The 27,525-nt window shown below is 52.2% G+C and overlaps 2 protein-coding genes across 5 annotated transcripts in view; both read left to right on the top strand.

Moving 5' to 3' along the window:
• The first annotated feature begins 206 nt into the window (after positions 1-206).
• Positions 207-20,071, top strand: ZNF71 (zinc finger protein 71). 4 transcript variants are annotated; one of them, XM_082709598.1, is made up of 4 exons: positions 207-281; positions 5,057-5,123; positions 11,531-11,657; positions 17,893-20,071. In XM_082709598.1, exons 2-4 carry the CDS (start codon positions 5,091-5,093, stop codon positions 19,359-19,361), a joined length of 1,629 nt encoding a protein of 542 aa, XP_082565724.1. In that variant the 5' UTR covers positions 207-281; positions 5,057-5,090; the 3' UTR covers positions 19,362-20,071. The 4 variants fall into 4 exon arrangements, with proteins under 4 accessions (XP_082565724.1, XP_082565726.1, XP_082565725.1 ...); XM_082709597.1 differs by having other exon boundaries at positions 236-422; XM_082709600.1 differs by lacking the exon at positions 11,531-11,657 and having other exon boundaries at positions 229-281.
• Positions 20,072-20,169: 98 nt separating this feature from the next.
• Positions 20,170-27,525, top strand: part of SMIM17 (small integral membrane protein 17) — a 38,609-nt gene continuing 31,253 nt past the window's right edge. Inside the window, 2 exon segments of the mRNA XM_082709716.1 lie at positions 20,170-23,239; positions 25,637-25,756. Of these exon segments, the coding sequence (XP_082565842.1) occupies positions 25,713-25,756 (44 nt within the window). The 5' untranslated portion in view covers positions 20,170-23,239; positions 25,637-25,712.

Below are 27,525 nucleotides of genomic sequence, written 5' to 3'. Positions count from 1 at the left end.
CCCCTTCTCTTCCTCCTCCCTTTCCCTCCTTGCTCTCGCCCCGCCCTCTCCCTCCCCTTCCCTCCACCACCCAGCCCTGTTGGTAGCCGTGCGGCTGGGACCTCCAGGAGACGAGAGGGCGCGATCGGGTCTCGGCTTCGCTCCGCTCCGCCCGGCCGGAGGCCCGAACGGAGGCGGCGGCGCGCGGGCCTCTGGGTAGTGTAGTCCCTCCGACAGCGCAGGCGCAGTGCGGCCGGGCGGGCCCCGCGGGCGCGGGTCATTGTCCTGGCAGAGCCGCGCGGGTGAGTCCTGCAGCGGACGGGGCGGGGCCGGGAGGGGCGGGGCCGGGAGGGGCGGGGCGGAAGGAAAGGGGGCGGGGTCTCCCACCTGGGTGCCCCCGCGCGGACCGACCCTCGCCCGGCGGAGGGGGCGTGCGGGCCCAGGTGAGGGCGTGCGGACTGCGTGCGCGGAGGGGCAGAGGAGGGTTTGCGGGCTGTGGAGACGCGGCTGGGGTCGGAAAAGAGGCGCCTCTGTGTGCCCGACAGCGTGTGCGCGGGCCGTTCGGTCGGGCCCGTGTGGAGTCAGTGTGGGGCGGGGCGGCGTCCTACGCGCCCGCGGGTCTCAGCGTCTCGGGGTGCGCCCCTGAGCCCGGGGCCGGACTCCCCACGTCCGTGCGAGCGTCTACTTGGGTAGCGTGGCCGAGTGTGTGCGTGTGTGAGGGCGCCGCCCCGGGGCGCAGCTGTGCGGGTCCCGGCCTCTGGCCCCTGTGTCTGGGTGTGGGGTGTGTCCCTACGAGGCCCACCTGTCCCCCTGTGTCCGTCAGTGTCTGTCGCTGGGTGTGAGTGTGTCCGGGTGTGCCCTCGCCGTCGCGCGTGTGGAGGGCCGGCTGTGGCTGCACAAGTGGGCCCAGCCTGGGGCCCCCCGAAGACTTGTGGGTCCTATAGAAGGCTCTGGAGGGGCGAGAGCCCATGGCCCTAGAGTGTGGGCGGTGGCAAGTGGGGCCGAGGGGGCGTGCTCCTTCCTGTCCCGCCTCTGCTCACAGGGCCTTCTCGAGGGGAGTCGTGCCCGTACCCCATTCTGACCAGGGGTGTATTTGTTCAGAGAATGTGTACTGGGCACTGAGAGTGCTGCTCTAGGCACTTTCCGGGACTACCCCTTTTAGAGGCCTTCCAGGAGCTCTGAGGTTGCAGCCCTGACCACCCCCATTTTACAGATGGGGAAACAGCTCAGAGACCAAGTCACCCAGCTTAGAGACTAAGAAGACCCAGGCATCTGGGGTCCAGAGCCCCCACGCTTAGCCACCAGACAAATGGGGAATTCTTTAGTCCTTTCAACTCGTTGGAGACAAAGTTCCAGGATTTTTCCCCCATGGGATTTTCCCCTAGAAACAATGGAAGGAAGGAAATAGCAGTAACCTCAGAGGAAGAGGAGGAAGGAGGGAGCCACTGGCTTTGCAACAGCACAGCTCTCAGACCACACTCTGTCCAATAGTCACCAGCCCTGTGCACGTGTCACCTTACAGGGCCACTCTGAATTCATGGACTCCTTTCTCAAAATAAATTTGTTATTAAAATTACAGTTTGTGATTCCATGGCTATAAGGATTTATATAATCTGGGTTGGATTACATTCATCCTTTTTGATATTAGGGGCGCCCGGCTCACTGTACCTCATGGATAAGTTGGCTCTGGTTCTGTTTGTGTCCAGCCAAAGAGCTGGTGTTGTTGACTTCACAGTGCAGGGATAGGAGGCAGAGTCTGCCAGTCGGAAAGAATACCTTTTGAAAAGTTAAATATTTTTTCAAACATTACAACAGTGATAGGAAATTACTGCATCCAGCGAAACAGAATATGAAGGAAAACAATGAATAAAACCTCCTTCTCATTCCTACTTTGTCCCCTCAAGGCACCACCTGGTGTCCATCATTCCATGTTCTTTCCCAGGCTCAGAAATGCTGCACAGAAGCAACCCCTGCCCTCCACGTGCTGGTTTGTCTTTATGCAGAGAGCTTAAAGTCAGGTGTCAAACTATCATCTAATTTGTGTTTCTCACTTAGTGACATTACGGATGTGAGTAGACGCAGAACTACTCCTCCTTTGTAGAGAAGACCTGATCCTTCATAATATGGCCTCTCCCTTATTGATGGGTACTTTTTATTTTATTTCTGGACTTTTTGTGGGTTGGTTGGCCTTTTGCCTCCGGGAATAGTTCTACAGTAAATATGGCTTTTTTGTGCTGTAACTTTTTACACAGAGCTTTTATTGCTGTGGCAGAGTCTCAGGGCTGCTGGGTTATGGGGTTCTTATGTTGCCAGCTGGCTTTCTGGAAAGGTGAGAGACTCCCATTCCTTCTGCTGTGTGGAGAAGGCCCATTTCTTTGTGTCTTTGCCAGCTCTAGAAGTTTGCTCACCTGTTCTTTCCCTCTGTGTTCGGGTGCCTCTTGTGTGCCACACATCATCCTGGATGCCGTGATCATCTCTGCTTCCTGACGAGTTGCCTTCTGGTGGAGGGAGGACAGACAAGGAACTCGAGAACAACTCTTTATTTTTTTAAAGTTTTTATTTATGTGACAGAGAGATCACAAGTAGGCAGAGAGGCAGGCAGAGAGAGGGAAGCAGGCTCCCCGCTGAGCAGAGAATCTGGCACAACGTGGGGCTAGATCCCAGGACCTTGAGATCATGACCTGAGCAGAAGGTAGAGTCTTAACCCACTGAGCCACCCAGGCGCCCCGAGAACGACTCTTTAAAAAGACAGTTGCTGATAATCATGTGTGCTATGGGAAGATGGTGGAAGGGGTAGGGGTGTTGCCGCTTGAGCTCAGGGGCTTGGGGGTGGGGGATTTACTTCCCCAAGGAGGTGATGCTTAAGCTGACTGTGAGAAGGCGCTAGTTCTTCCCATGGCTAGGGAAGAGGGAGCAGTAGATGTGAAGGCCAGTGTGCCTGGGGCCAAGTGTTGGAGAGGAGAGCAGACTGGTAGGGTGACGGCCAGCAGGTGCAGACCATAAGGGCCGCGTGGGCAGCTGGGAAGCCTGGGTGATTTCTAATGCTGTGGGAGACCACAGGAGGGTTTTTTAGCTGAAGGACATTTTTACTGAGGGCTTGCTGCAGGCCAGACATGGTTCTGTGGAATCTGTGGATGGGAAGTGGTAAGAGACCTGAGCCCATGCGTTTGCAGTGGATACTGGAGCTCCTTGGCCTCGCTCTATTGGCAGTCTTTGCTGTGGGGCCGCCTTGTGGACTCGGCGTACTTGGCGGTACTGAGCAGCATTGCTTGGTCTCCACCCACCAAATGCCCAGAGCTGCGCCTCCCGCAAGTTGTGGCACTTACAGAATGTCTCCAGACATTGCCAAATGTCTCCCGGGGCCAAAATCACCCTCTGGCCGAGAAGTAGTGTTCTAAAGATTTCTGCCAACCTGTCCTTATGTGCGAGTTAAAATTGCAACTTTCTGCTTGTAAAAGTGGGGGGCCCTTTGAGCTCAAAAAGACCCTTCTTTGTCTTCGTGGTTCTTACACTTTAAGAAACTCATTTGGAAATCAATAATTCTTGGTCCCCATCCCAGCAGGTTTGATGCACCAGGTCTAGGCAGGGACCTAGGGATGTGTATTCTGAATAATAATAAGCTTTTCTGGTGATTTCTGACATTTTGAGAAATGGCACAGTAGCTGAAGGGCTTTTGTATAGAAGACTGCATTTTTACAAGTGATCCTGAGGGAGGTTTAGGGAGGTGTATTTTGGCTTAATGGCAGAAGGAAAATTTGTTTCCAGTCAGAGGTATTGGTGACTCGGGTAGTGAGCTCCTCATCATGGGAGGCATGCAAAGTCCTGGCAGGTCACTGTGGAGCCAGGACTGCACTAGCATGTCCTAAACTAAGAATTTGTGCTAACCTATGCCACCTGTCTAGTGTTTTACTTTGCTTTTATTTAAATTGGCTCACTGGTTTTTAAATTTATTTATTATATCAACTTATTTTATTATTTTTTTTATTTTTAGATTTTATTTATTTACTTGAGAGAGAGACAGTGAGAGAGAGCATGAACGAGGAGAAGGTCAGAGGGAAAAGCAGACTCCCCATGCAGCTGGGAGCCCGATGCGGGACTCGATCCCGGGACTCCAGGATCATGACCTGAGCCGAAGGCAGTCGTCCAACCAACTGAGCCACCCAGGCGTCCCAACTTAGTTTATTTTTTTAAAGATCTTATTTATTTAGAGAGAGCACACAAGCACAAGTGGAAGGGGAAGAGGGAGAGGGTGAAAATGTCTTAAGCCAACTCCATGCTGAGTGTGGAGCCCTACGGGAGCTTGATCCCAGGACCCTGGAGATCACGACCTGAGCCAAAGCAAGGGTTGGACGCTCTATCGACTTCGCCACTTAGGTGCCCCTAAATCAACTTAGTTTAAAAGGGTACTCTTTGCCATAAGAAAGGAGACTTCAGAACAAAGCTGACTGCATTTTACTCTTGGAACATACTCGACCAGCAACAGTAATGATGGCAGCTCTGTGTTGAGTTTGTGCTCCAGGTTCCTTCTGTGTGTGTTAGCTGAACCCCACAGATACCCCCAGGAGACATGGGAAATTGCCTGCAGAGGTGGGGAGTGGCGCCTCAGACCAGCACTCCAACCTGGGGAGGGGGCCTGAGCAGGTGGCTGGGAGAAGGCAGAGGGTCCTGTTGCTCCCAGCAGCTGTGGGAATGAGTGTGGGGGTGTGAGGGTGTCTGGGGGTGCTTTTGAGAGGCATCAAGCACCTAGAGCTGGACATATTCGGCCCACCTCCATTCCCCAGCTGTGTCATCTTGGGCCAGTGACTTATCCCTTGGGCTTCAGTTTTCTCATCTGTGAAATGGGATGGGTAGAAGTAGGACTTACTTTGTGGGGCATTAAGAGGATTAAAGGAGAGATTTCTGTCCATGGCCTTGCACAGAGCTTAGTGTTTGTTATTAACGTGTGTGTGTGTGTGTGTGTGTGTGTGTGTGTATCCCTCCTTGCCTGTCTCATGGTAGGTATGTGTCTATCTGTCCCATCTGCCAGGCCTGGTTTCTCACTGTGCCCTCTCTCTCTCTTGCTCTCTCCTAACCACAGTCTGCCCATTCCTATCACCCTGGGCACTGGAAGGATGGCCACACAGCTGCTGACTGACGAGGCCCTGGTAAGTCCTGTCCCGCTCTCACACTCCATTCCGGAGGCTCAAGCTTAAAGGGCAGGACTCCTGCCCAGGATGACCCTGTTGCTCCCAACACCCCTGTGGGGCTCACGTGCTCAGCACAGTCTGCAGGGGCCTGTGTCTGCCCTGCGGGGGGTGGGTCGCATGCAGGAGTGCTGCCCTCCTCTGCTCTGCCCTTTCCGGGCCCAGCAGCCCCTTGCCTGCCCCTGACACTGGCTTCAGCCAGCCGAGAGGGACAGGGCAGCTGGGAGGGACTGGCTTTCTCCTCGGGGCTTTCAGGAGACAAATGGGCCCCTGGGAAGTGGCGGTTAAACACACCACATCAAGTGTGAAAAAGGCCCCTACAGAGGGACTTGGGCCGCACACTGGACCAGACTCATGAATGTCGCTTACGAACACCCACACACGTGGTGAAAGTCCAAAACACAGGCTGGAACGGGCCTGCACACTTCGGACAGTGGTTACCTCTGGAGAGAGAGGACGCCGCCCTGGGGTAGGGCAGCTGGGCGTCTGTGGCTCTCGCTGGTAGGCTTATGCTTTAATGGGTGGCACATGTATGGTTGCTGGTTGTATTTTTCTCTAAATTTCCTTTTGTGCCAGAAATATTTCATAATAAAAAAATAACATGGATATTCCTAGAAAACTGAGAAAACACAGTAAACTGTAAGTAAGACAATATAATTCACTCAAAGTCCCTTTCCCCATATATAAGCCATATGGATATTTGGGTATTCATTTATTTTCTTCCTTTATTTAAAGATTTTATTTATTTATTTGACAGAGATAGCAAATAGGCAGAGAGGCAGGCAGAGAGAGGGAGGGAAACAGGCTCCTTGCGAGCAGAGAGCCTGATGCAGGACTCAATCCCAGGACCCTGGGATCATGACCTGAGCCGAAGGCAGAGGCTTTAACCCACTGAGCCACCCCAGTGCCCCTCTCCTTCTATTTTTGTTCTCAGAAACTTGAGCAGGCTTCCCGCTGAGCAGGGAGCCCGATGCGGAACTCCATCCCAGGACCCTGGGATCATGACCTGAGCCAAGGCAGACACTTAATGACTGAGCCACCCAGGTGGCCCTATCATTTTAATATTGAGATTTTTTTTCCCCATTCAACTTTTAATTAATAAGGATTTCTCTTATTTTGAAACTTCATAAACTTTCAAACATCACTAGTTTGACTTAAAAAAAATAATTTATTTTATTTTTTATTTTTTAATTTTTGACAGAGAGAGAGAGATCACAAGTAGGCAGAGAGAGAGAAAGGGAAACTGACTCCCCAGTGAGCAGATAGCCTGATGCGGGGCTCAATCCCAGGACCCTGAGACTACGACCTGAGCTGAAGGCAGAGGCTTTAATCCATTGAGCCACCCACGCGCCCCTAAAAAATAAGTTTTTCTTTTTTTTTTTTTTCTAAATAAGTTTTTCAATGCTATAAATAGCCTATCATAAAAGAAGATTCCTGGCAGGTAAGGAAATACACGATCATTATAAAGAGCTTAGAAAAATCCAGAAGAACATAGCAAAGAGAATCGGAATGACCTGTGTGATCTTACTGCAGGAGATAACCACTGTTTGGTGTTTGTGTGTCTTTCTTTCCCTGGATACATGCTTTGCAAAAACCAGAATCACCTTGGCTAAGCAGTTTTTATATCCTGTTTTTTTGTTGTTGTGGAATATTTCATCCTAAACATTTCTCTGTGTAGTTAAAAGCTCTCCGTAACATCCATTTTAATGGCTACATACAAATTTTACCTAAGGGCTGTAGCTGGTTTCCTTCGTGGTGCTTTCATGGGACATTTATTTCTTTCCTGTTACTCGTGGTTATGAACAGTATCAGGAGGGACATGGCTGGTGCATAAGTCTTTCCGTGCGTTTCATATGATTTCTTAGGTGTGCTTCCCTGAGGAGGAATCCTGGGTTGGATGTTTCTGAAGCCTTCCATGAGGCACGTAGCACTTTCCCGACAGGTGGTGGCGGTATGTGTGTTCCTGCCAGGCTGGAGGGAGGTTTGCGTTTACTGTTGTCAGAATTTCTTCTGCACTTGGCATATAAATGACACACGGTGTTGACCTTGAGTGTGATGGGTGACAAATGGTGTCATGCTATCTCTTTCTGAGTAGCGTTGTCTGTGGTATTGGTCAGGGTTTATTTTCAGCAAATGTTTGTTAGCCATTTCTGCAGGTGGGTAGATTATCTGTCTACAGGATTCTCAGTATTTTGGAAATTTTAAGCATGCACGCGTGTGTATGTAAGTAGATGTGGCAGCTATTCTTCCCAGGCTTGCTCTTTGTTTCTTCTTTTATTCTATATTTTTAAAATACAAAAGCATTTCAGATTTTTATTTATTTAATTTATGTTTTTAAAGATTTTATTTATTTATTTGACAGAGAGAGATGTTGGGGTCTGTTATCAAAGGAATGGGACTGAGACAAAGTGAAAGTTTTGCAAAGTTTTATTCTATGCCAAGCATTAGAAGTCAGACTGACCGGCTAGGGCCGCCTCCGAAGAGAGTGACCCCATCCCGATCTCACAGGCTGGTTTTATAGGGCATAACCGCAGACCCAAGGTACATAGCTTCTATTGTTAAGGCGTTTACTCCCAGAATCAATACCCAGAACTACTGGAACTACTGGGGTGTTTATTCCCGGAATGAAGTCTGTGGATATAAACAGTAATATGGCTACCTAGGCAATATGGAGTCATGCTGACTAAGCAGGCTCTAATGGTTAAATAGGTTTTAACATTAAATTGGCCCTAACAAGAGACACAGCGAGAGAGGGAACACAAGCAGGGGCAGTGGGAGAGGGAGAAGCAGGCTGAGCAGGAACCCCAATGTGGGGGCTCCATCCCAGGATGCTGGGATCATGACCCGAGCCGAAGGCAGAGGCTTAACCCACCGAGCCACCCAGGCTCCACATTTCAGATTTTTAAAACCAAATTTGCCTCTCCTTCTGTGGTATCATCCGTTGTCTTTATTTTTTTTTTTTAAGATTTTATTTATTTGACAGACAGATCACAAGTAGGCAGAGAGGCAGGCAGAGAGAGGTGGGGAGGCAGGCTCCCTGCTGAGCAGAGAGCCCAATGTGGGGCTTGATCCCAGGACTCTGGGATCATGACCCGAGCCGAAGGCAGAGGCTTAACCCACTGAGTCACCCAGGCGCCCCAACATTTGTTGTCTTTAAAGGTCTCTCTGTTCACAGGTCATACATGACCTGTATTTTCTTTCCTTTTTCCATTTATCATTTAGGTGATAACCACAAACTTCTGAATCTTTTGTGTATCTACCTGAACTTTAATTTGCTGCATGAACGTGTCAATTCTGTTGTCTGTGAGTGTCGGTTTGTCATGATGTTTATGTAACTCCTTTATTGGGACGCACCCCGCCTGCCTGATCTCATCTGACCACAGGGCTGTGCGGCGGCCACCCCGGGCAATTGCAGAACATCCTCACCCGCAGACCGGAAATGTGTGTCCGGTAGCACTTGCTGCCCTTTGTTCGGGTAACCCCTGATCTACTTCCTGTCTCTGTGAGTTTTCATATCAGGACGTTTCACGGGTGGAACCGCCGGCCACGTGCTCGTTTGTGTCTGCGTTCAGTGCGGTGGTGGTGGGGCCCCGCCTTGTGGTCACTTGTGCGAGGGCTTTCGCGGTGGCGCAGGGAGAGCACGCTCGCTCACTCACTTTCTGGTCATTGTTAACAGCGGTGCAGTGGACAGGGCAGGTTTTTCGTGTGAACCCGTGTCTTTGCTTCTCTCGGGCACACACTCAGGAGAGGGATTGCTGGCTCCCACAATGACTACTTAACCGTCGAAGCGGCCATCGACCTCTTCCAGAGCAGCTGCCCCGAGCTGTCTCCGCTTGTACCTTGTCGGTGCTGGTTGTGTCTGTTTGTTCTTTTCCCTGCATTATTTAGGAGGACTCGGAGGGCTCGGGTGCATTTGGGGTTAAGCTTCATGTCTGCGGGAGGTCTCCCCGACCACCTGCTGTCTGCTCTTCCAGCATGCTTGGGCAAGGCATGGGCTCTGAGACTTCCTGAGATTGGCCGTGTGGTTCTGGGGCACTTTTGTACACCCCCAGCCCAGGCTTGATGTGTGGGACCTGCTCAGCAAATAGTTGACTCATTGGGTGAGCTGAGATGGAACGTGTTTAGGGTAGACTTTCTGAAGGAATTAGCATATAAAAAATTTAAAATAAACTTTAAAAGGGGGCAGGAGGAAACTTGAAGTGATGGATGAGTTTATGGCCTTGATCGTGGTGGTGATTACATGAGTGTATGCTTTCCAAACTTAGCAAATTGTATTCATTAATGTTCATGGCTTTTTGTATGGCACCCAGGCCTCAATAAAGTGGGTTTTTTTAAAAGAAGGAATTATTAACAGGACTGGTCAAAGGATGTATTAGGTCAGAGAATTAAATAATATTCTGTATCAATAATTGTTATTAATAATAAAAAGTATATATAAGATACATATGAAATAGCAAAATTAATCAACTGATGATAGCAAAAGCTGGCGTCTGTCAAGCGCTTACTCCAGCCATACCAGGCACGGGGCTGGAAGCACACATCCTTACCTTGCTTAACACCCAGGACAACCGTAGGGGGTGATTGTTGTTATGAAGCCCACAGAACAAATGAGTCTCAGAAAGCTTGAGAGAGTAGCCCAAGGAAACTCAGCCTAAGAGGGACAGAGCCAGGATTGCACTGCAGTCTACCGGCCTCCCAAGTCAAAACCCTTAACCACTGCTGCATGCTGCTTCTGCATCGGGGGATGGTGGCCCCTGCAATGGCGAGGCCAGCATGAGCCCAGGGCACTGGGCAGGTGCTGGGGACAGTGAGAGAACTGGCCAGCAGATGAGGTCTCCTAGGGAGGAAGGGCTGTGGTTCAGGGCCCAGGTTAGGAGTGGCGCTCAGCTCACTGGAGGGACCCAACGACCTGCGGGAGGCAGTGACAGTAGCTGATGGTTGTCAAGCACCTGCTGTATGGATGTGCTGTTCTGAGCAGCAGATGGGGATTACCCTAATTCTCATGCCCTCCTTCTCATAGATACATTTACTCACTCGGGAGCTGTTTGCCGCGCGCCGGCCGGACGCCAGGCATTGTAGGAAGCCTGGGGATATTGTGGTGAGCAGGACGGAGGCACTGGCCTGCTAGTGCTGCCATGACAAAGCGGCACAGGCTGGGGGGCTAACAGCGGAGACCTGTCTTCTTACAGTCCTGGAGGATGAAGTCCCCACGGTCAGGGTGTCGGCAGAGCCACGCTTCCTCTGAAGGCCTTAGAGGAGGAGCCGCTCCAGGCCTCCCTTCGGGCTTCTGGTAGTTCTGAGCTCATGGCAGCATGACGCCCGTCTTCCCGTGGCTTTCTCCCTGCCCGTGTGTCTGTGTCTAAATCTCTCTTATAAACGGACATCAGTCCTGTCGGACTGAGGGCCTACCCTGGCCCAGTATGATTTCATCTTGATTCATTACATGTGCAATGTCCCCGTTTCCAAGTAACGTCCATCCTGGGGTGCTGGGGGTTCAGACTTCCACACAGGACTTGGGGGTGGACGTAATTCAACCTACGACAAGCGCTTCGGATAGGACCCAGCCCACAGCAAGTGTGTAAGTGGTAGGTCTCCTCACGTGGTTGTTGACATCACCACCATCATCATTACCTCCCGTGCTGCGGAATATTCATTTTACACACGGGGTTTATAGCATCTGTCGGGAAGGCACCAAGGCTTCCACCCCAGGAACTCCCCACCGTTCCCCATTGCCTCATCTGCCTCTTAAGCCTCAGACCCCTGTGGCCTCCCCGCACAGACCCAGCCACTCATTGTCCCTCAGACTGCGTTCGGTGTCAGCTTTCCAAAGTCTTCCTGGACGCGCCCTAGAGCTGCCATTGCTCGGGCGCCTGGAAGACTTCTCGGTGGTGGTATTCAGACAGCTGGTCGATCTCATGTATGTTCTTGTGCCTCGTTCATGAGGAGCTCATTCTTGAACTATCTCTGTGTCTGTTTCCCAGCTCCTATCTCAGTGACTGTAGCTCTGCAGGGCTCAGGACGGTGTGTGGAACGACTGGATTCCTTCTGCCCTTACTGGGCAACTAGTGGACACATCCATTTGCAGGGTCGTGGTCATTACCCCTTTGATTCCTGCTCTGTTTCTAAAGTGTGTGATGTTCTGCTCTAATCAGTCTTACGTTTGTTTTATTTCTATGTCAGAGGACCGTCCCGATATAGGTAGGCACCAAGAACACTGAGTGGTCGGTCCCTTCAGGACTCCACACTGTGTTGAAATCACTCCAGATACATCCCATGCCTCCCCTAAATCCTCTTGGCTTTTCTGGCCATTTCTCTAGACCTCCATGAGCAGGGCCCTGCGGTGAGTGGTTGTGGGTTTCCTCTTACAGGAAACAGTGACGTTCAGGGATGTGACAGTGGACTTCACCCAGGAGGAGTGGCAGCAGCTGGAGCCTGCCCAGAAGGACCTGTACAGAGATGTGATGCTGGAGAACTACAGGAACCTGGTCTCTCTGGGTAAGGGGGCAGCTTCGCTGAATTACTCACCATCAGCCTGTCACTTGAGAACTACAAAGAAATAAGAAAAAGAGTGGACAGATTTGACTCTTTAGAAAGTTCAAAGATAAAAATATAGTTGACAGGTAATGAAGTGGGGGAATAATATTTACCACATGTATAATAGAGGATTACAATTATATCAAAAGCTCCTAGTAATAAACAAGAATGAAGTGAGAACCAGAATGATAGAAAGGTGGACCAAACATACGAGCTGGCAGTTCAGAAATGTCGAAATACACTAAATTACACTTTATAAAAGGTTTTTAACCCTTCCCAGTAGCCAAAAGAAATACAAATCAAGTCAAAGAAATACCGTTTTTGCCCACAAGGAATGATAATTATCGGCATCGTAAGGGTGCAGGGAAAGGGACTTTCCTGTTTTCAGAGTATAAAGTTGGCATGGCAGTTTTGGAGTATCGTTGGACGTTATCAACCAAAATTTGAATGGTTACATTTTTAGGGATCTGTCCTTTAGATGTGTTCCTGTGAGTGCGCAGAATTTTACGTAGAAAGGAGAGGAGAAATGACATCAGTGCCCACCCATGTGAGACTGACTAAACACATCAGTTGTACCCGTTTGACGGAGACCATTTAGCTCATCAAAGACAAATACTGTGTATAGATGCTGACATGGGAAGATGTCCCTTAAACCACTGACTTCCAGAACGAGAATATGTTCCCATTTCTCTCACAGCTTTTGTGGAAGTATAATTGACCTATGATTAACTGCACATATTTAAAGCAAACATTCTGATGCATTTTGACATCTGTATACGCTCGGGGTGAGTCTATCACCATGATCCAGATAATGAACACATCCGTTATCCCTTTGTAATATCGCTGTGTGCCTCCCACACCCACCTTCCGGTCCCCAGGCGGCCACTTTATGTGTGAGTGCCCAATGGCACTGTGGTTTAATTTGCATATCCTGAAATTTTGTATATACGCACTCAAGCAGCATGTTCTCTCTCTGTCTCTCTCTCTCTCTCTCTTTTGGTCTGCTTTCTTTCGCTTGGCTTAATTATTTTGAGGTTCACCCATGTCATCTGTATCAGTAGTTCACTTCTCTTCATCGCTGAGTAATATTCTGTTTCATGGATAGACCAGGATTCGTCCATCCGTTCAGTTGTTGGTGGACATGCAGGTTGTCTCCATTTCTGAGCCGCCGCAGATAGAGCCACTGTGAACCCGTGTGTACAGCATTCACGGAGGACCTGTGCTTTCCTTTCTCTTGAGCAAACACTGGGCAGTAGAATGGTTCAGTCATGTGGTGGGTGCATATTACCCCTTCAGGAAACTGCCAGACACTTTTCCAAAGCAGCGGTGCCATTTTCCATTTCCGCCCGCAGAGCCCGGGACTTCCAGGTGCTCTGTGTTCTTGTTGAAGGTTCATGTGCGCATTCTTGGTCATTTGAGCCATTTTCAGGGGTGTGTGGTAGTGGTGGTGTTGTGCTTTTGGTGTCCTGTCTGAGAGACCATTGCCTGATCCAAGGGCACTAAGATTCACTCTGGTCTTTCCTCCTAAGACTTTTGTAATTTTGGCTCCTCATTTAGGCCTTCGGTCCATTTTGAGTTAATTTTTGTGAATTTTGCAGGAAAGGGGTCTAATGTCAGTCTTGCATGTGGGTATCCAAGGGCCCCAGCACTCATGCTGAAGAGCAGAAGCTTCTAATTTCATGTAGCCCGATTTATCGGTCATTTTTCTCCATGATCGTGCTTTTGATGTCCTCTCTAAGAAATCTTTGCTTATCTCAAGGCCACAAAGGTTTTCTTAAGTTGTACAGTTTTATGTTTTATTCTGTGATCCTTTAATTTTGTAATGATGCAAAGTGCTAATTGAAGCTCATTTTTTTTCATCAAATGAATATCTAGTTGTTCCACCACTATTTCTTGAAAAGGCTGTACTTTTCCACTGGACATTCCACGGAATTTTCTCCACGGAATTGCTTTTGCACGTCTGTCAAAAATCAGTCGTCCGTGTGTGTGTGGGGGTCCAATTCTGGGCTCTGTTTTGTCTCCTCCGTCGATGTCTGTCGCAACACCAACACCGTGTCATTTGCTTTTCTCTCAGTTCCTGCCTTTATGACCTGTGCTCAGTCTAGGCAGCTTGCAGTCCTCACAACCCTCTGAGTGTCCTGGCCAGTGCCTGTGAATTATGTGGTACAGGTTTCATGGCTGGCTGCTGTGAGAAGTCGCTGTTCCCAGCCTTCATCGGCTCTGGGTACATTTTTAAATCCTTTTGGGTGTTTTTTCCCAAGCTTGGGTAGTTTCCATGTCCACTTGTTCTGATCAGGAATCTGATACTCGCAGATCTCCAGAACACTCTCTCTGCTCATGCAGTCTGTCAGGCTTTGCCTCAGTGTCCACCCTCCTCCCACTAAGGCCCCATAGCACGGCCTGCAGCCTTTCTCCTGCATAAGCTGGGTGGTCGTAGGGCCTGCCTGTCCGATCCCACCTCTCAGGTCACGTTGCCCTTTCTTGGCTAATGTCCAGTGTCTTATAACCTTCGTTTAACATATTTTGTCTTCCCCCTTCCCCATTGCTTTAGGCTGAGGGGAAATCTTATCCCTGTATCTCAATCTGGGCCAGAAGCCCCATTTGAGGGAGGAAAAAATGTGTGTGTGTGTGTGTGTGTGTGTGTGTATACAGGTTTGTCTTATGTACTTTTGTAAAAAGGTGTGCACTGGGGAGAAAATTCTTTTTTTAGGGGGTAGAGAAAGTTCTAAAAATACGACCCAAATGGTTAACACAGGTGATATTGCAGGAGACTTCCGTTTTGTTATTTTTTGATGTTTGTTTAATAACAAGGGTGAATTACTTCATGATCAGAAACAGTCATAGAATTATCGAATATGGGAAAAGAAGGTATGAGAGACAAGAAATCTAGTTCCACAAAAACATCCCTACTTAGATCCAAAGGAGTGAAGAGCGTCTTGCACATTAGTGGCTTTTTGCCCAAGTGAGCTCTCCAGACACTGTCCTGTTAGCAGTTCCCTTGGCTGCAGCAAGAAAGTCCATGTCCACACCTGCCACGGGTCACACGTTGGCGGGCTGCTGCTGTTTGCAGGGCCTGTTGGTGAAGCGCTGTGGGGCTGGTTGGTTTAATTGGGCTGACATCAAGCTGTCTCTTCACAGCTTTTCAGAGCTGACAGCCAAGTGTTTGCTTTTCTGCAAATGACCTCTCCTGATGGGTTTTAGTCCACGAAAAGGAGGCTGCCTGCTTTCCCCTGCCCTCTTGGATTGCGGGGTGTGTGGCATCCTGCTTCTCAAGGGTGTTTGCTCCAAAGGACTTCCAACAATTTCCAGCTGAGACTCTGCCTGCTTTGACCTCTGTAGCCATGGCCTGTTGATACCCCAGCACATCTCAGATCCCACTGGCCCCATCCGGATTCACCATCCCCTTCCTGTCCCCACCCCACAGCCTTCATGTCCTGTGTTGCCACCTGCCCTAACATCAGGCTGAACATCAGGCACACCCCAGGGAGGCTAAGCCACGATCATTCCCCTACCTTAAGTATTTCCCACATTTTTTCCTCTGGGATAGGAAGGTACCTCACAGCAAAATCAGTGACTTCTCAGGGCGCATGGCTCTGGGATCAGACCGCTTGAATCCCAGCTCTGCCTCGAATGTGCTGTGCCCTTGAGTTTGTGACTTGTTTCCCAGACCCTCAGTTCCCTCGTCTGTAAAATGGGTACACTCAGGAGTACCTAGCTCGCATGTGGTTGTCAGGGCCGTGTGGGATGATCCACGCAGAAGGCTTCGCGCCGTGCCAGGCATGATGCCCAGGGAATGTTCATCTGACGGCTTCTGTGTGCCAGGCAGTGCTGTAGGAGCTGGGCCCTGACAAGGTCTGTGCCCTCCTGGAGCTCACTGTCCACAGGGCGGCTGACAATAGACAGATCCAGGCAAGAGCAAGCAGGAGGGGTGTTCCTTTCCACTGTAGGATGACAGGGAAGGCCTCCCTGTGGCAGATGTTAGCTGGGGGCTGAAGGATGTGCACCGTTGGGAAAGTGGGGTGGGGTGGTGGCAGATGCAAAGGCCTGGAGGCAGGAAGAACTTGGCATGGACAGCTTTGCTGGGAAAAAATAGGGAGCCACAGGGCAAGTGTGACTGACAGCAAATGAGCTGGGATGGATGGTGGGAGACAGGAGAGGGGGGCCTGGCTCTGTCCTGAGGACCCTTTAGACCAGGGGAAGGTGCTGCCTTTGATTCTGGACACTCAGCACGCCAAGAAGACACTGGAGAGTTTCACCTGACTCTTAAGAACATCCTCTAGCTGCTGAGTGGGAAATGGTTGTAGAGGGGTGAGGGCAGTGGAGGGTGGTGGATCTTGCTGCATTTTGGCCAGAAAATCCAGGTGGCTAACTCAGTCCGTGGCAGGGGTGAGAGGCGAGATTTGGTCTAGCCCGAGCTATTGTGTCTGTTCAGTGCTCCTGCCCCCCATCTGGATGGCAGGAGGAAAGGGGTAAATCAAGGCTGACTGCTCCGTCCTTTTTTTTTTGTTTGTGTGTTTTGTTTTTTAAATATTTTTAAGTGGTAAAACAGACCTAAACTTCAGCATTTTAACCATTTGGGTATGCAGCTCCATGGTGGTGAATATGCGCACACTGCTCTGCCACCGCCCCCATCCGTTCACAGAACTCTTTCATCTTGCAAAACTGAAATTCTGTCCCCGTTAACGTCCTCTCCACACCCCGTGCCCCAGCTCCTGGTGCCACGGTCTGCTTTCTGCATCTGGTGGGATGACTCCAGGGACCTCACAGGACAGGGTCGTGCGGTATGGAGCCTTCCGTGTCTGATTGACTGCTCTAAGGCTTTTGGGTGAGGCTCTCTCTTTTTGTTGATTTTGGAGGGTCTGGGTTTCCCGAACCACAGATTCTGAAGGAGACGTGCTAGGTTTGCAGTATCCAAGATGGACACCAAGTAGGCTTTCATGTACTTGTCAGCAGAGCCCAGAGAAGGTCTGGGTGAGGTGCAGGTCTGGGAGGCGTCAGCATACAGAAGATCCTGCAGTCCATATTCCCTCGGCCTGGCCCGGCCTGACTTAGGGGAGGGGTCTGGGATTCCAGCACTTGTGGGCTGGGTCGGGGTTTTGATGGGGCAGCAGGAATGGCTCTGTTTCACCTCCGATCTGGTTGCCTCGTAGGAAGGAGGGCCCCGTGGCCTTATCTTCATTTTTTTTTTTAAGATTTTATTTATTTGACAGACAGAGATCACAAGTAGGCAGAGAGGCGGGCAGAGAGAGTGGGGTGGGGGGAAGCAGGCTCCCTGCTGAGCAGAGAGCCCAATGCGGGGCTCAATCCCAGGACCCTGGGATCATGACCTGAGCCGAAGGCAGAGGCTTTAACCCACTGAGCCACCCAGGCGCCCCTATTTTTATATTTTTTATGAAATTTTTTATGAGATTTTTGTGTAAGATCTCATAGTTTTTAAATGTTGTGAATGAAGCCGTTAGATCCATGATACAGAATCTGGAGCTGGGGAGAGTCCTCTAGACTGAAAACAGAGATTTAGGAATGAACAGGATGCACATGGGAGGGGATTTGAGCCGCAGCATGGCCGGGACTAGCAGGCAGGGACAGATGTGCAGTGGCAGGAGGGTCTGGAAACAGCACCAAGGGACACCTGCTGCTCCGGGAGTGGGCGGCGGCGGAGGGGTGAGGGGCATTGAGGGTACAGGGAAGGCTGGAGCCTGGCTGCTGGGGGGGACATGGAGGATAACCAGCATGTGCCACGCAGATGCCTGCTGGCATCTTACCATTTCTAGTAGGAGTGCTTGGGGAAGCCTGATTGGTGGGGACAGTTAGGACAGAGCCCGGAAGCAGGGAGCCCAGGGCAGTGCCTCAGGGCTTGGGTCTGCAGGAGCCCGTGTTCTGCTCCATCCAAGCCAACCTGCCTCCTGTTGCTTCTCCTCAGACGTCTCTCTCGGAGCGCCCGGCTGCTGGACGTCCTTGTCATCACTCTCCCGAAGGGATCCTTCTTGTTCTCTCTGCTCCCATCAGGTCGCTTCTGCTTCTTTGAACCACCTTTGTCACCAGCTCATTGCCTCCCCTCCGATCAGCAGGGTGTCCTTTGCGTCTCGAGCCCTGCTGTGTCTCTGACTTCCCATACTTGTCAGTCTGGCTTTGGTTGGTCCCCTCCTCCCAGCATTGTTAACCCTGTGTGTTTCCTCTTCTCTTTCCCCTCCCCTAGACTTGGAGACTAGACCTGAAATGAAGGAGTCGGGGCCACAGGAGGATAGTGCGGAAGACAGACCGCCTGCTGGGGTGGTCACGGAGAGACCCCTGAGACATGGTGCTCGCGGTGTGGCCTCTGATGGAGTGTGGACGCAGGGCGAGCGGGTAGAGAGGCAGCTGGGAAGCACAGGGACCCGTCCGCAGCGGCCGGAGCTTTCCCTGGGGCTGCCCGCCGCGGGCCAGGAGTTTCAGGTCTTCACCCCGCAGAGCTCTGGGCCGGTCCCGCCACGGTCGGAGGGCCCAAGGGAAGAGGGGACCCGGGCACTGGCCGCACTCGGGAAGACCTTCTCCGGGGACCCAGCCGTCAGCCTGCCAACCCAACTGGACGTGGACAGGAGGTCCTATGGCTGCAGCGCGTGCGGCAAGGCCTTCAGCCGGAGCTCGTCGCTAATGAAGCACCAGCGCATCCACACGGGCGAGAAGCCCTTTGAGTGTGATGCGTGTGGGAAGCACTTCATCGAGCGCTCGTCCCTCACCATCCACCAGCGCGTGCACACTGGGGAGAAGCCATTCACGTGTGGAGACTGTGGCAAGGCCTTCAGCCAGCGCATGAACCTCGTCGTGCACCAGCGCACGCACACGGGCGAGAAGCCCTACGTGTGCACCGCATGTGGGAAGGCCTTCCGCAAGACGTCCTCACTGGCGCAGCACGAGCGCGTGCACACCGGGGAGAAGCCGTACGCGTGCGGCGACTGCGGCAAGGCCTTCAGCCAGAACATGCACCTCCTCGTGCACCAGCGCACGCACACGGGCGAGAAGCCCTACGTGTGCGACGCGTGTGGTCGCGCCTTCAGCCAGAACATGCACCTGACTGAGCACCGGCGCACACACACGGGCGAGCGGCCGTACGCGTGCAAGGAGTGCGGCAAGGCCTTCAACAAGAGCTCGTCCCTCACGCTGCACCGGCGCCGCCACACGGGTGAGCGGCCGTACGCGTGCGGAGAGTGCGGCAAGGCCTTCAGCCAGAGCTCCTACCTGATCCAGCACCAGCGCTTCCACATCGGCGTGAAACCCTTCGAGTGCAGCGCGTGCGGCAAGGCCTTCAGCAAGAACTCGGCACTCACGCAGCACCGGCGCGTGCACACTGGTGAGAAGCCCTACGTCTGTGCCATCTGCAGCAAGCACTTCACGGGCCGCTCGTCGCTGCTCGTGCACCAGATGGGCCACACGGGCGAGAAGCCGTTCGCATGCGGCGAGTGCGGCAAGGCCTTCAGCCAGAGCGCGTACCTCATCGAGCACCAGCGCATCCACACCGGCGAGAAGCCGTACCGGTGCAGCCAGTGTGGCAAGGCCTTCATCAAGAACTCCTCGCTCACGGTGCACCAGCGCATCCACACGGGCGAGAAGCCATACCGGTGCGGCGAGTGTGGCAAGGCCTTCAGCCGCAACACCAACCTCACGCGCCATCTGAGGATCCACACCTAGGGGGCGGCCTGGGGGTGCACCTTGTCCCGGGGCTTCCCTTCAGGGGCTTCCAAGTCCACTCCAGTGTGGGTGGGATCCATCAGACCCGCTGGCAGTGCGACAAGTCCTACAGGGTCGCCCACCACTGGCACCCCGGCTGAGAGGAGTCCCACCCCACCGGGGCCTTACGACTGGGGCCTCGTGAACAGCTCCCTCCCCACTGGGCACCTGCATGCCCACAGCAGAAAGGGTCTGATACATCCTCCGGGTCTGATACACTGGGGGCCATGGTCAGGGCTGCTGCTGTGGCTGGAAACCTCCAGGAGCTCCAGGAACCTGGCATCAGGGTTCCAGGCTGTGGGAACGCATATAAGAGCTGGGACGAGGCATTTGGTGTCTCTGGGCGACACTCAGTAGGAAAGCAGGAGGGGCGGGGGGAGGTGGACTCAATAAGTGAATGTGGGGACATTTCTGGACCCTAGATCTGGTCCAGATGTCAGGTTGTCATCCTCCATGAAGTCCCTCCTGGGGTAGAAGCCAGAGGGCCCCTCTCTCCATCCGTTCCTGACCCACCATGTTAGACCCACCATGTCACCTGCCACTGACATGGCAAGCTGTCAATGGGCGAAAAAGGTGGTTTTCAGAGTCCGCAAATAACAGTAAGCACTTTGGATGCCAAAGTTTCTCAGTCTGTTAAATTTTTTTTTTAAATAAAACTTTTCATTAAGAGAGACTGGTGTAATTTTAAACAGTTGTCAGGTGCAAAAGATATAGGCACCAGTGGTCCCGTTGAAATCTGCATCAGTGTCTGTGGGAGACGAGAAGGTCAGGCAAACACCAGCAGGTCAAATATTCCGGTTTAAAGACTTAGCTTAGAAAGTTTGCATATCTGGGCACACACTCCGTTTTTATAGTGATTTTTGCAGTTAAATTTGAAGGCAGCTCCAAGGGAGTTTCCTAAGGCTCACCTGATGCTTTGTTTACATAGAGATACCGCCCCCATTCAGCCCCAGAGTCTCCTTTTTTGGGGCCTTTGATGCTGCCTTTCTTTTAACATTCGATGCTACTGGTTGCAAATGTCTAGGTGTTTCTTAAGTCAATGTCCACAAAGAGTAAACAGTTCATTTTAAGAGATCTTTTATATGTGTAAGCACTTTGTGTTGCGAGCAGGAAAAGCAGCTGCTCAAGAGTGCATAAGCAAGGTGGACGGTTTCTCGGATGGTTGTTTGGCAGCCAGGTGGGTATCAGGGTAGGCTTGTTCCAGGCGTCAGGAGTGTTGCTCTGGTTCTCTGGCTTTCCCGTCCTATGCCAGCCTCATTGCAGGCGGCTTCCCTCATGGTTTTGTGGTGGTTTCCAGCACATTTTCTCAGTCATGTCCTGGTGGAGACAGACCTGGTGCGGTGACACAAAGGCCCAAAGCTTCATTCTGTGGACTGAGCCACAAACAGTTGCCATGGCCAGTGAAGCACCCTGTGGGTATGGGTCTATATCCCCGTCTAGGTCTCTCCTTCCTCCCTGAAAGAGGCAGTGGCCCAGGGCCCGAGCTGCTGTGTGCCTGCCATGGCCGTGGGGTCATTCCATCCAGATCAGATTCCAGGGGAAGAGGGAGAACACAGAGAAGGCAGCCCTGTGGTGTCATGCCACAGGTGGGGGGGGGGGTGAATGGGGCTTAGAATTGCGTGGCTGCTCCGCCTTCCCTTGCCAGGCCAGTGCTCTTCTGGCACCAGTGCAGGGCAGGGAGTGGAGGGGTGAGGTGAGCGGCACCTCCCATTTCACTCTTTGCTGCCTGGTCCCTGAAGGTGGGCTTGGATGGGGGAACCTGAGGCCTGGGACGGACGGGCCGCAGCGGCCCTCATTCTACAGCAGTTCCTGTACACTGGGCGCGGTTCCCGAAGCCAAGGCTGGGGGTACAGCATGGAGCAGGATGAGCCTCCATTGGAGCTGATGTTCTCGTGCCTCCACAGCGGTGAGCGGGCAAGAGGTGCTGGGATACGGAGCCCGGCCGCAGAGGGGAGCCCGGTGGTGGTCGGAGGAGGCGAGCCAGCCGAGGCACGAGGCTGATGCAGGTTGGGTGGTCAGCGACACCCGACAGAGACCTGAAGACGCCAGGCGACCTTTAGCCAGGCGGCTGAGATCCCCATCCAAGGGCATGGAAGTGGGGATCAGAGGTTCAGCACCAATCCCCACGAGGGGGTGGGAGCATGTTGTCAGGACAGTTAGCCTGTGTGGAGCACTGGGCACATGCGCAGGACATGACACAAATGCTGTCCTTCTCACCATGTCATCCGGGCGCAGGTGGGGAAGCCGAGGCCCAGGGGGGCTCGAGGCTGGAGTGAGATCACACAGCCTGCACATGAGGGCACCGGGAGGAACAGGGGCCCGGAAGCCACACTACCGGGGTTCAAATCCAGGCTCTGCCCTTGCTTTGTGACTCTGGGCAAGTTTCTTAACCTCTCTGAACCTCTTTCCTCATTTGTAAAGTGGGGGTAATGGCAGTCCTTACCTGAAGCATTGTTGTGGGGAATAAATGAGGTGATGTGTGTAGCCTGCAGAATGCAGTGCTGTCAACTGAATGGTTTGTGTCCTCAAGGGGAGTGTTTTGTACTTGTTTGGTCCTGGCATGGAGCTCCTAAATCTCTTGGAATTTCATGGGTCATAGCGGTGTCTTTTGTTCTGATGAGGTGGGCCCCTGAAGGGTTGGTCACCAGAAACACCAAGTACTGATTAGAAGCTTGGGATTTTCAGCCTGCCCACGCACCCCTTCTCTAGGAGGGGAGAGGGGCTGGAGTTAATGACTGGCCATGCCTGGGTCCGGGGGTGGGGGCAGCTCCACAGGGACAGAAGCTCCTGCACTGGGAACCTCCCAGACCTCGCCCTGTGCACCTCCTCCCCCAGCCGTGCATCTGTGTCCTGTCAGGTCCTTCATAAGAAACCAGGGACCTAGGGAGTAAGAGGTGTCTGAATTCTGTGAGCCCCTCTGACAAATTAGACCCAAGGATGAGGACTGAGAACCTCTGAGACACAGCCACTCAGGACGCGTTACAGTCTGGAGTTGGGAATGGCCTCTGAAACTGCACAGGGGGAGCCCCCACCCGTGGGATCGGGCGCTACCTCCAGGCAGACAGTTGAGCTGAGTTGTAGGACACCCAGCTGACTTGCTTGGGGTAGGAGAGCCCCCGCACATCTGGTACCCAGGAGAAGTGGGGTGTTTTTCTACTCAGACTTAATACATACATTTATACTTAAAAAAATACACAACATCAAACATTATATATATAACATACATATATAATGTATACATTGTATTATATAGTAATTACTATAATTGTTATATACATTATATATTTTATGTAATATATGTAAAATAAGATAATTTGGGGTATATATTTAAGATATATACAATGTTAGGGGCACCTGGGTGGCTCAGTGGGTTAAGCTTCTGCCTTTGGCTCAGGTCATGATCTCTGGGTCCTGGGATCCAGCCCCGCATGAGGCTCTCTGCTCCGCGGGGAGCCTGCTTCCCCCTCTCTCTGCCTGCTTCTCTGTCTACTTGTGATCTCTGTCTGTCACATAAATAAATAAAATCTTTAAAGAAAAAAAAGATATATACAATGTTAAAAAAAAAGAGCTACCCTAAGACCCAGCAATTGCTCTACCAGGGATTTACCCCAAAGATACGAATGCAGTGATCCAAAGGGGCATCTGCACCCGAATGTTCATAGCAGCGATGTCCACAACAGCCAAACTGTGGGAGGAGCTGAGATGCCCTTCAACAGACAAATGGATAAAGATGTGGTCCATATATACAAGGGAATATTCTTCAGCCATCAGAAAGGACGGACACCCACCATTTGCATCAGCATGGAGGGGACTGGAGGAGATTATGCTGAGTGAAGTAAGTCAAGCAGAGAAGGTCAATGATCATATGGTTTCACTCATATGTGAAGCATAAGAAGCATAAGAAATAGGGAAGGGAGGGGAAAACCAAATGTGAAATCATCAAAGAGGGAGACAAACGATGAGAGACTCTAAACTGGGAAACAAACTAAGGGTTGCTGGAGGGGAGGGGGTTGAGGAGGGGGTAACTGGGAGATGGGCATTAAGGAGGCATGCATTGTGATGAGCACTGGGGGTTATATGCGACTGACGAATTACTGAACTCTACATCTGAAACTAATGATGTCCTTACAGGTTGGCTAATTGAATTTAAATTAAAAAAAGAAAAAGACAAAATGAGCTAATGATAGTATATGACATAAAATGCATGATATATGTAATAAAATATACACATATAATAAGATAAGACTTGTTTTTCTGGAGAACCCTGAACGACACAAGGGCCTGCCTTAAACATTGCCTTCCTGATTTCCCTGTTTGAAATTTGTAGCTCCATCCCCTGCTTCCTGACCCTGACCCAGACTACAGCCTGCCTTAGTACTGATTTTACTTCTTTGTCACTGGAACGAGGGCAGAACTGTGGTCAGTTTTGCTCACTGTTGTTTCCCCAGGACTTGAAACAGGGCCTGGCACACAGTAGGCACTGGCTAAATGCTGAATGAATGAGTCGAGGGTAGCATCAACAAATGCCAGCCGGCTAGGTTGTGAATAAGCAAGCGAGCCTTCCCAAGCGCCAGTCCGTTCCGCTCCAGATGTAACGCAGTTTCTGGAAACCTGGATGCGGCCCGTGTCCCGTTGTCCCCCAGGAAGGAATAGGGGAGGCAGGGTGAGCGTGTCTGGATCATCTCAGTGGACTGCAGGGCCTGTGGGGGCGGCCACAGTAGTCTGGTACCTGCCCGGGCGCTGAGGGCAGGCCAAAAGAGGCTGGCGCGTGAGTGAGAGCCTGGTAGAGAAGGTTCTCGGCATGAGTGCTCTGGATAGGCTGGTCAGCTTTTGAAAAACTACTTACGGACAAGTTGTTCCCTAGCTTGTTCCTAGAGCTCTGGGAGGGGCAGTCTCTCTGGCGCCAGCAAGGCCCCGAGAGGGCAAAGTGGCAGAAAATGAAAGGCGTGGTGGCTCTGTCATCGCCCTAGCCAGAGCCAGTCTCCCCCACTCAGTCTTAGTGGGGATGGCCTCTGGCCAAGTGTGGCCCTCCGACGTCCAGCCAGAGGGACATAGCCCTTCTGCTCTACCTGCATAGACACTGCCCTACTGCTGGGGACCTCACCAGAACCTCAGGGACCCCACATGCCTGCCCTAGAATATGGGGAAGGGGTCTTGGGGTCAGCCAGCTCCCCTCACAGTCCCAATTCCTGGGCTGGGAGTGGTCAGACTGGGGGCCTCAGAGATTGGGGAGAAGGAGGCTAGTCCTGCAGAAGCCCAGAGCGGCGGTGGCGAGGAATCTCTTGGAATCTTTGGAATTACAGAACAATCCTTTCTCACGTCACAGACTAATCACTGCACCCACCCAACCCCGCTGCCAACCCCAACACGCTGGATGGAATTCCTGTGAACTTGTAAAGTGCTCTGAGTGAAGCGGGAGTATCATCCAGTACAAACCTCACCCACAACCTGAATATTTTCGTATTTTATTATTGATAATCATTGTACTCTATTTTGTCCATAATAAGTAGTATTAAGTATATACAAATAATATGATATAATTATGCTCTATTATCAATAATACAATATTTATTAAGAAATAACTAGTATCTGGCATACTACTAATTATCCCACTTTTCCAGAGGGGAAACGGAGGCTTGGGGGACCAATACTTTGCTTGAGATCAGGGAGCAGAAAAGACAGACGTTTCATGTGCAGTGTTGCTGTTTTCTAAATGGTACCCAGTTTCCATATTTATTTAAGAAATGCTCTTCGGGCCAGAGCTGGACAGGCCACACCAACTACGTCGGGGGGTAAGAACTGCCCCAGGCCCTAGGCCTGTAGCCTGTGCGGTGTGGGTTGGGAGTGCGATCAGGGCAGCTGCGGGGTCAGTGGACCCCGGTTCCGCTGCTGGTCCCCACACTTACTGGGTGCTGAGTGCTGAGCTCCCCTGGTGTCTCCTTGTCTGTCAGACAGGGCTGGTGCCTGACCTCCCATCCGGGCATAGGTGACGGGTGAGGTCACGGACCTGGGTCAGCAGGCACTGAACACAGCAAGCAACCCCAAAGGCCCGGGACATTGTTCCTTGCAGCCAGTTAGGAGGAAGAAGGACTCCATGGGGGTTCCCTCCACCATCTCGCACCTCTGCTATTGGAGATACCCCGGGGCTGGGGATCCAGGGGACAGGTAAGGGAAGGGCAAGTGGCAAAGGCTCAGCCGTTTCTGAACACATCCCTGTCTCACTTTCTACAGGTGAGGGGTGGCCCATGTCCCCCACCCTGGGTGCCAGTGGGAAAGACGGTCTCTGACTCCCCAGACCAACTCCACACCGTGATGCAAAGGTTGCTGGCCTTCCGTGCCACCCACACAAAGCACAGGTGGGTTGTAGACATCCGCTACGGCTATAAAAGGTCAAGCCTCTAGCCATTTGAGGATGTCATAGATTGAATATGTTCCCCCAGATTTATATGTTGAAATCGCAATGCCCAGTAACTTCAAAATGTGACTGTATTTGGAGATGGGGCTTTAAAGGGATCATTGTGGATAAATGAGGTCGTATGTGTGGGCCCCCATCCTATGGCTGGTGTCCTCATGAGGAGAGAGACATACCAGGGGCTCACACAGGGCTTGCCATCTGCAAGCCTAGGAGAGAAGCCACAGGAGAAACCAACCCTGCAGACACCTCGAGCTCAGAATTTGGCCTCCGGGGCCATGGGAAGACAGATTTCTGTGGTGCTTTGCCATGGTGGCAGGAGCAAACCAATGCAGTGAATTGGGGAGGGGGGCCTACAAAAAGCTCCCCCTGGGCCAACGTCCCTCACCTGAGATGCCCTGAAACACCAGATCCTGCTGCAGCCACGCAGCCACCCAACAGGGAATCACATTTATTCTATTCTGGATTAAGTGCCAGGTACAGAAATCTGCTGGGATTCCGGACCAACGACAGTGGCTGGTCTGGCCCATAGGGAGGCCTAGAGATGACAGAATGGAGCCATCCCATCTCAGAATCCCACCACCTGATGTGGAGCAGCCCACCCAGAGAGGACCAGGGCAGGAGACCCAGTGACCAAGCAGGGACCTTACCCTAGCACAGTGAAACAGAGCCCAGAGTTCCTACAGATAACTCTTGGTTGATGGCTAGGGGCTGGTGAACTTTTTGTGAAGGCCCAGATGGGAAATATTTTACCCTCTGTGGGTCATAGGAGCTCTCTCACACTCCTTTCATTTGATTTTACGACTCTTCCAAAGGTAAAACCCATTCTTGCTTTGCCAGCTCTGCAAGAGCATGTCTGGCTCTGTGGGTTGTGGTTTCTCAGCCCCTGGTCTGATCTGCTCCCCGGTACTGGCAAATTCAAGACAGTGACAGCAGAGCATGACCCCAATGTGCACCCTGTGTGGGGGCTCAGTTTGAACACCCATGAAGAAGGCCCTGCTGTCATTACCTTTACTGGAGTCTCAGGAAGGTGCCACCAGCCTCACAGGCATCTCTTGAGGTCCCCGAGTCTCAAGTTTCAGCATTATGGCTGAAACTTGGGACACTAGGCTCCGTTGTTGGTGGCTCGGTTGTTGGTTACCTGGGAGGAGGGCCTGCTCCCTGAGCTGGGTCAGCGCGGGCGCCCCCTCCCGGCCACGTGGGGTTTCTGGTGGCAGGTGAGATTCCCTATTCGCCTGAAGGCCTTCCCCTTGGGCAGCTTTCGCAGGGCTCTCCCAGGTGTGGAATCCCTGGTGCCCGGTCAGCGTGGGCCGGTGGCCGAAGGCCTTGCCCCACTGCGCGCACTGACAGGGCTTCTTGCCGATGTGGACCCTGCCGTGCTGACCGGGGTGGACTTGCCCACACGCCGCACTGGAAGGGCCTCTTGTCGCTGTGGATGGCCGTCGCTGGAACAGGAACGACACCTTCCGGGAGCTGCGCCCGCACTGGCCCAGCGGTGCGGCTTCTCGCCGGCGTGGATCTGTAGGTGGTAGAGAGGGGCGCCTTCTGGCTGAAGACCTTGCCGCACTCCTGGCCCGGGAAGGGCCGCTCACCGATGTGTGCGCTGCTGGACGGCCAGGTAGGCCTCTGGCTGTAGGACCTGCCGCAGGCGCTGCACTGGGCCGGCCTGTCGCCGGGGTGGCTGCGCGGGTGCTCGGCGAGCTGCATGTTCTG

This window comes from Mustela nivalis, assembly GCF_964662115.1.
Source record: "Mustela nivalis genome assembly, chromosome: 18".
NCBI classification, from domain to species: domain Eukaryota; kingdom Metazoa; phylum Chordata; class Mammalia; order Carnivora; family Mustelidae; genus Mustela; species Mustela nivalis.
This window is presented reverse-complemented; position numbering and strand designations above follow the sequence as displayed.

Excerpts from the sequence above, each read along its gene's own strand:
- ZNF71 (XM_082709598.1), top strand. The coding sequence starts at position 5,091 with ATGGCCACACAGCTGCTGACTGACGAGGCCCTG. Across the intron at positions 5,124-11,530 it reads TGCTGACTGACGAGGCCCTG|GAAACAGTGACGTTCAGGGA; the intron begins GTAAGTCCTGTC and ends TTCCTCTTACAG. Across the intron at positions 11,658-17,892 it reads CAGGAACCTGGTCTCTCTGG|ACTTGGAGACTAGACCTGAA; the intron begins GTAAGGGGGCAG and ends CCCCTCCCCTAG.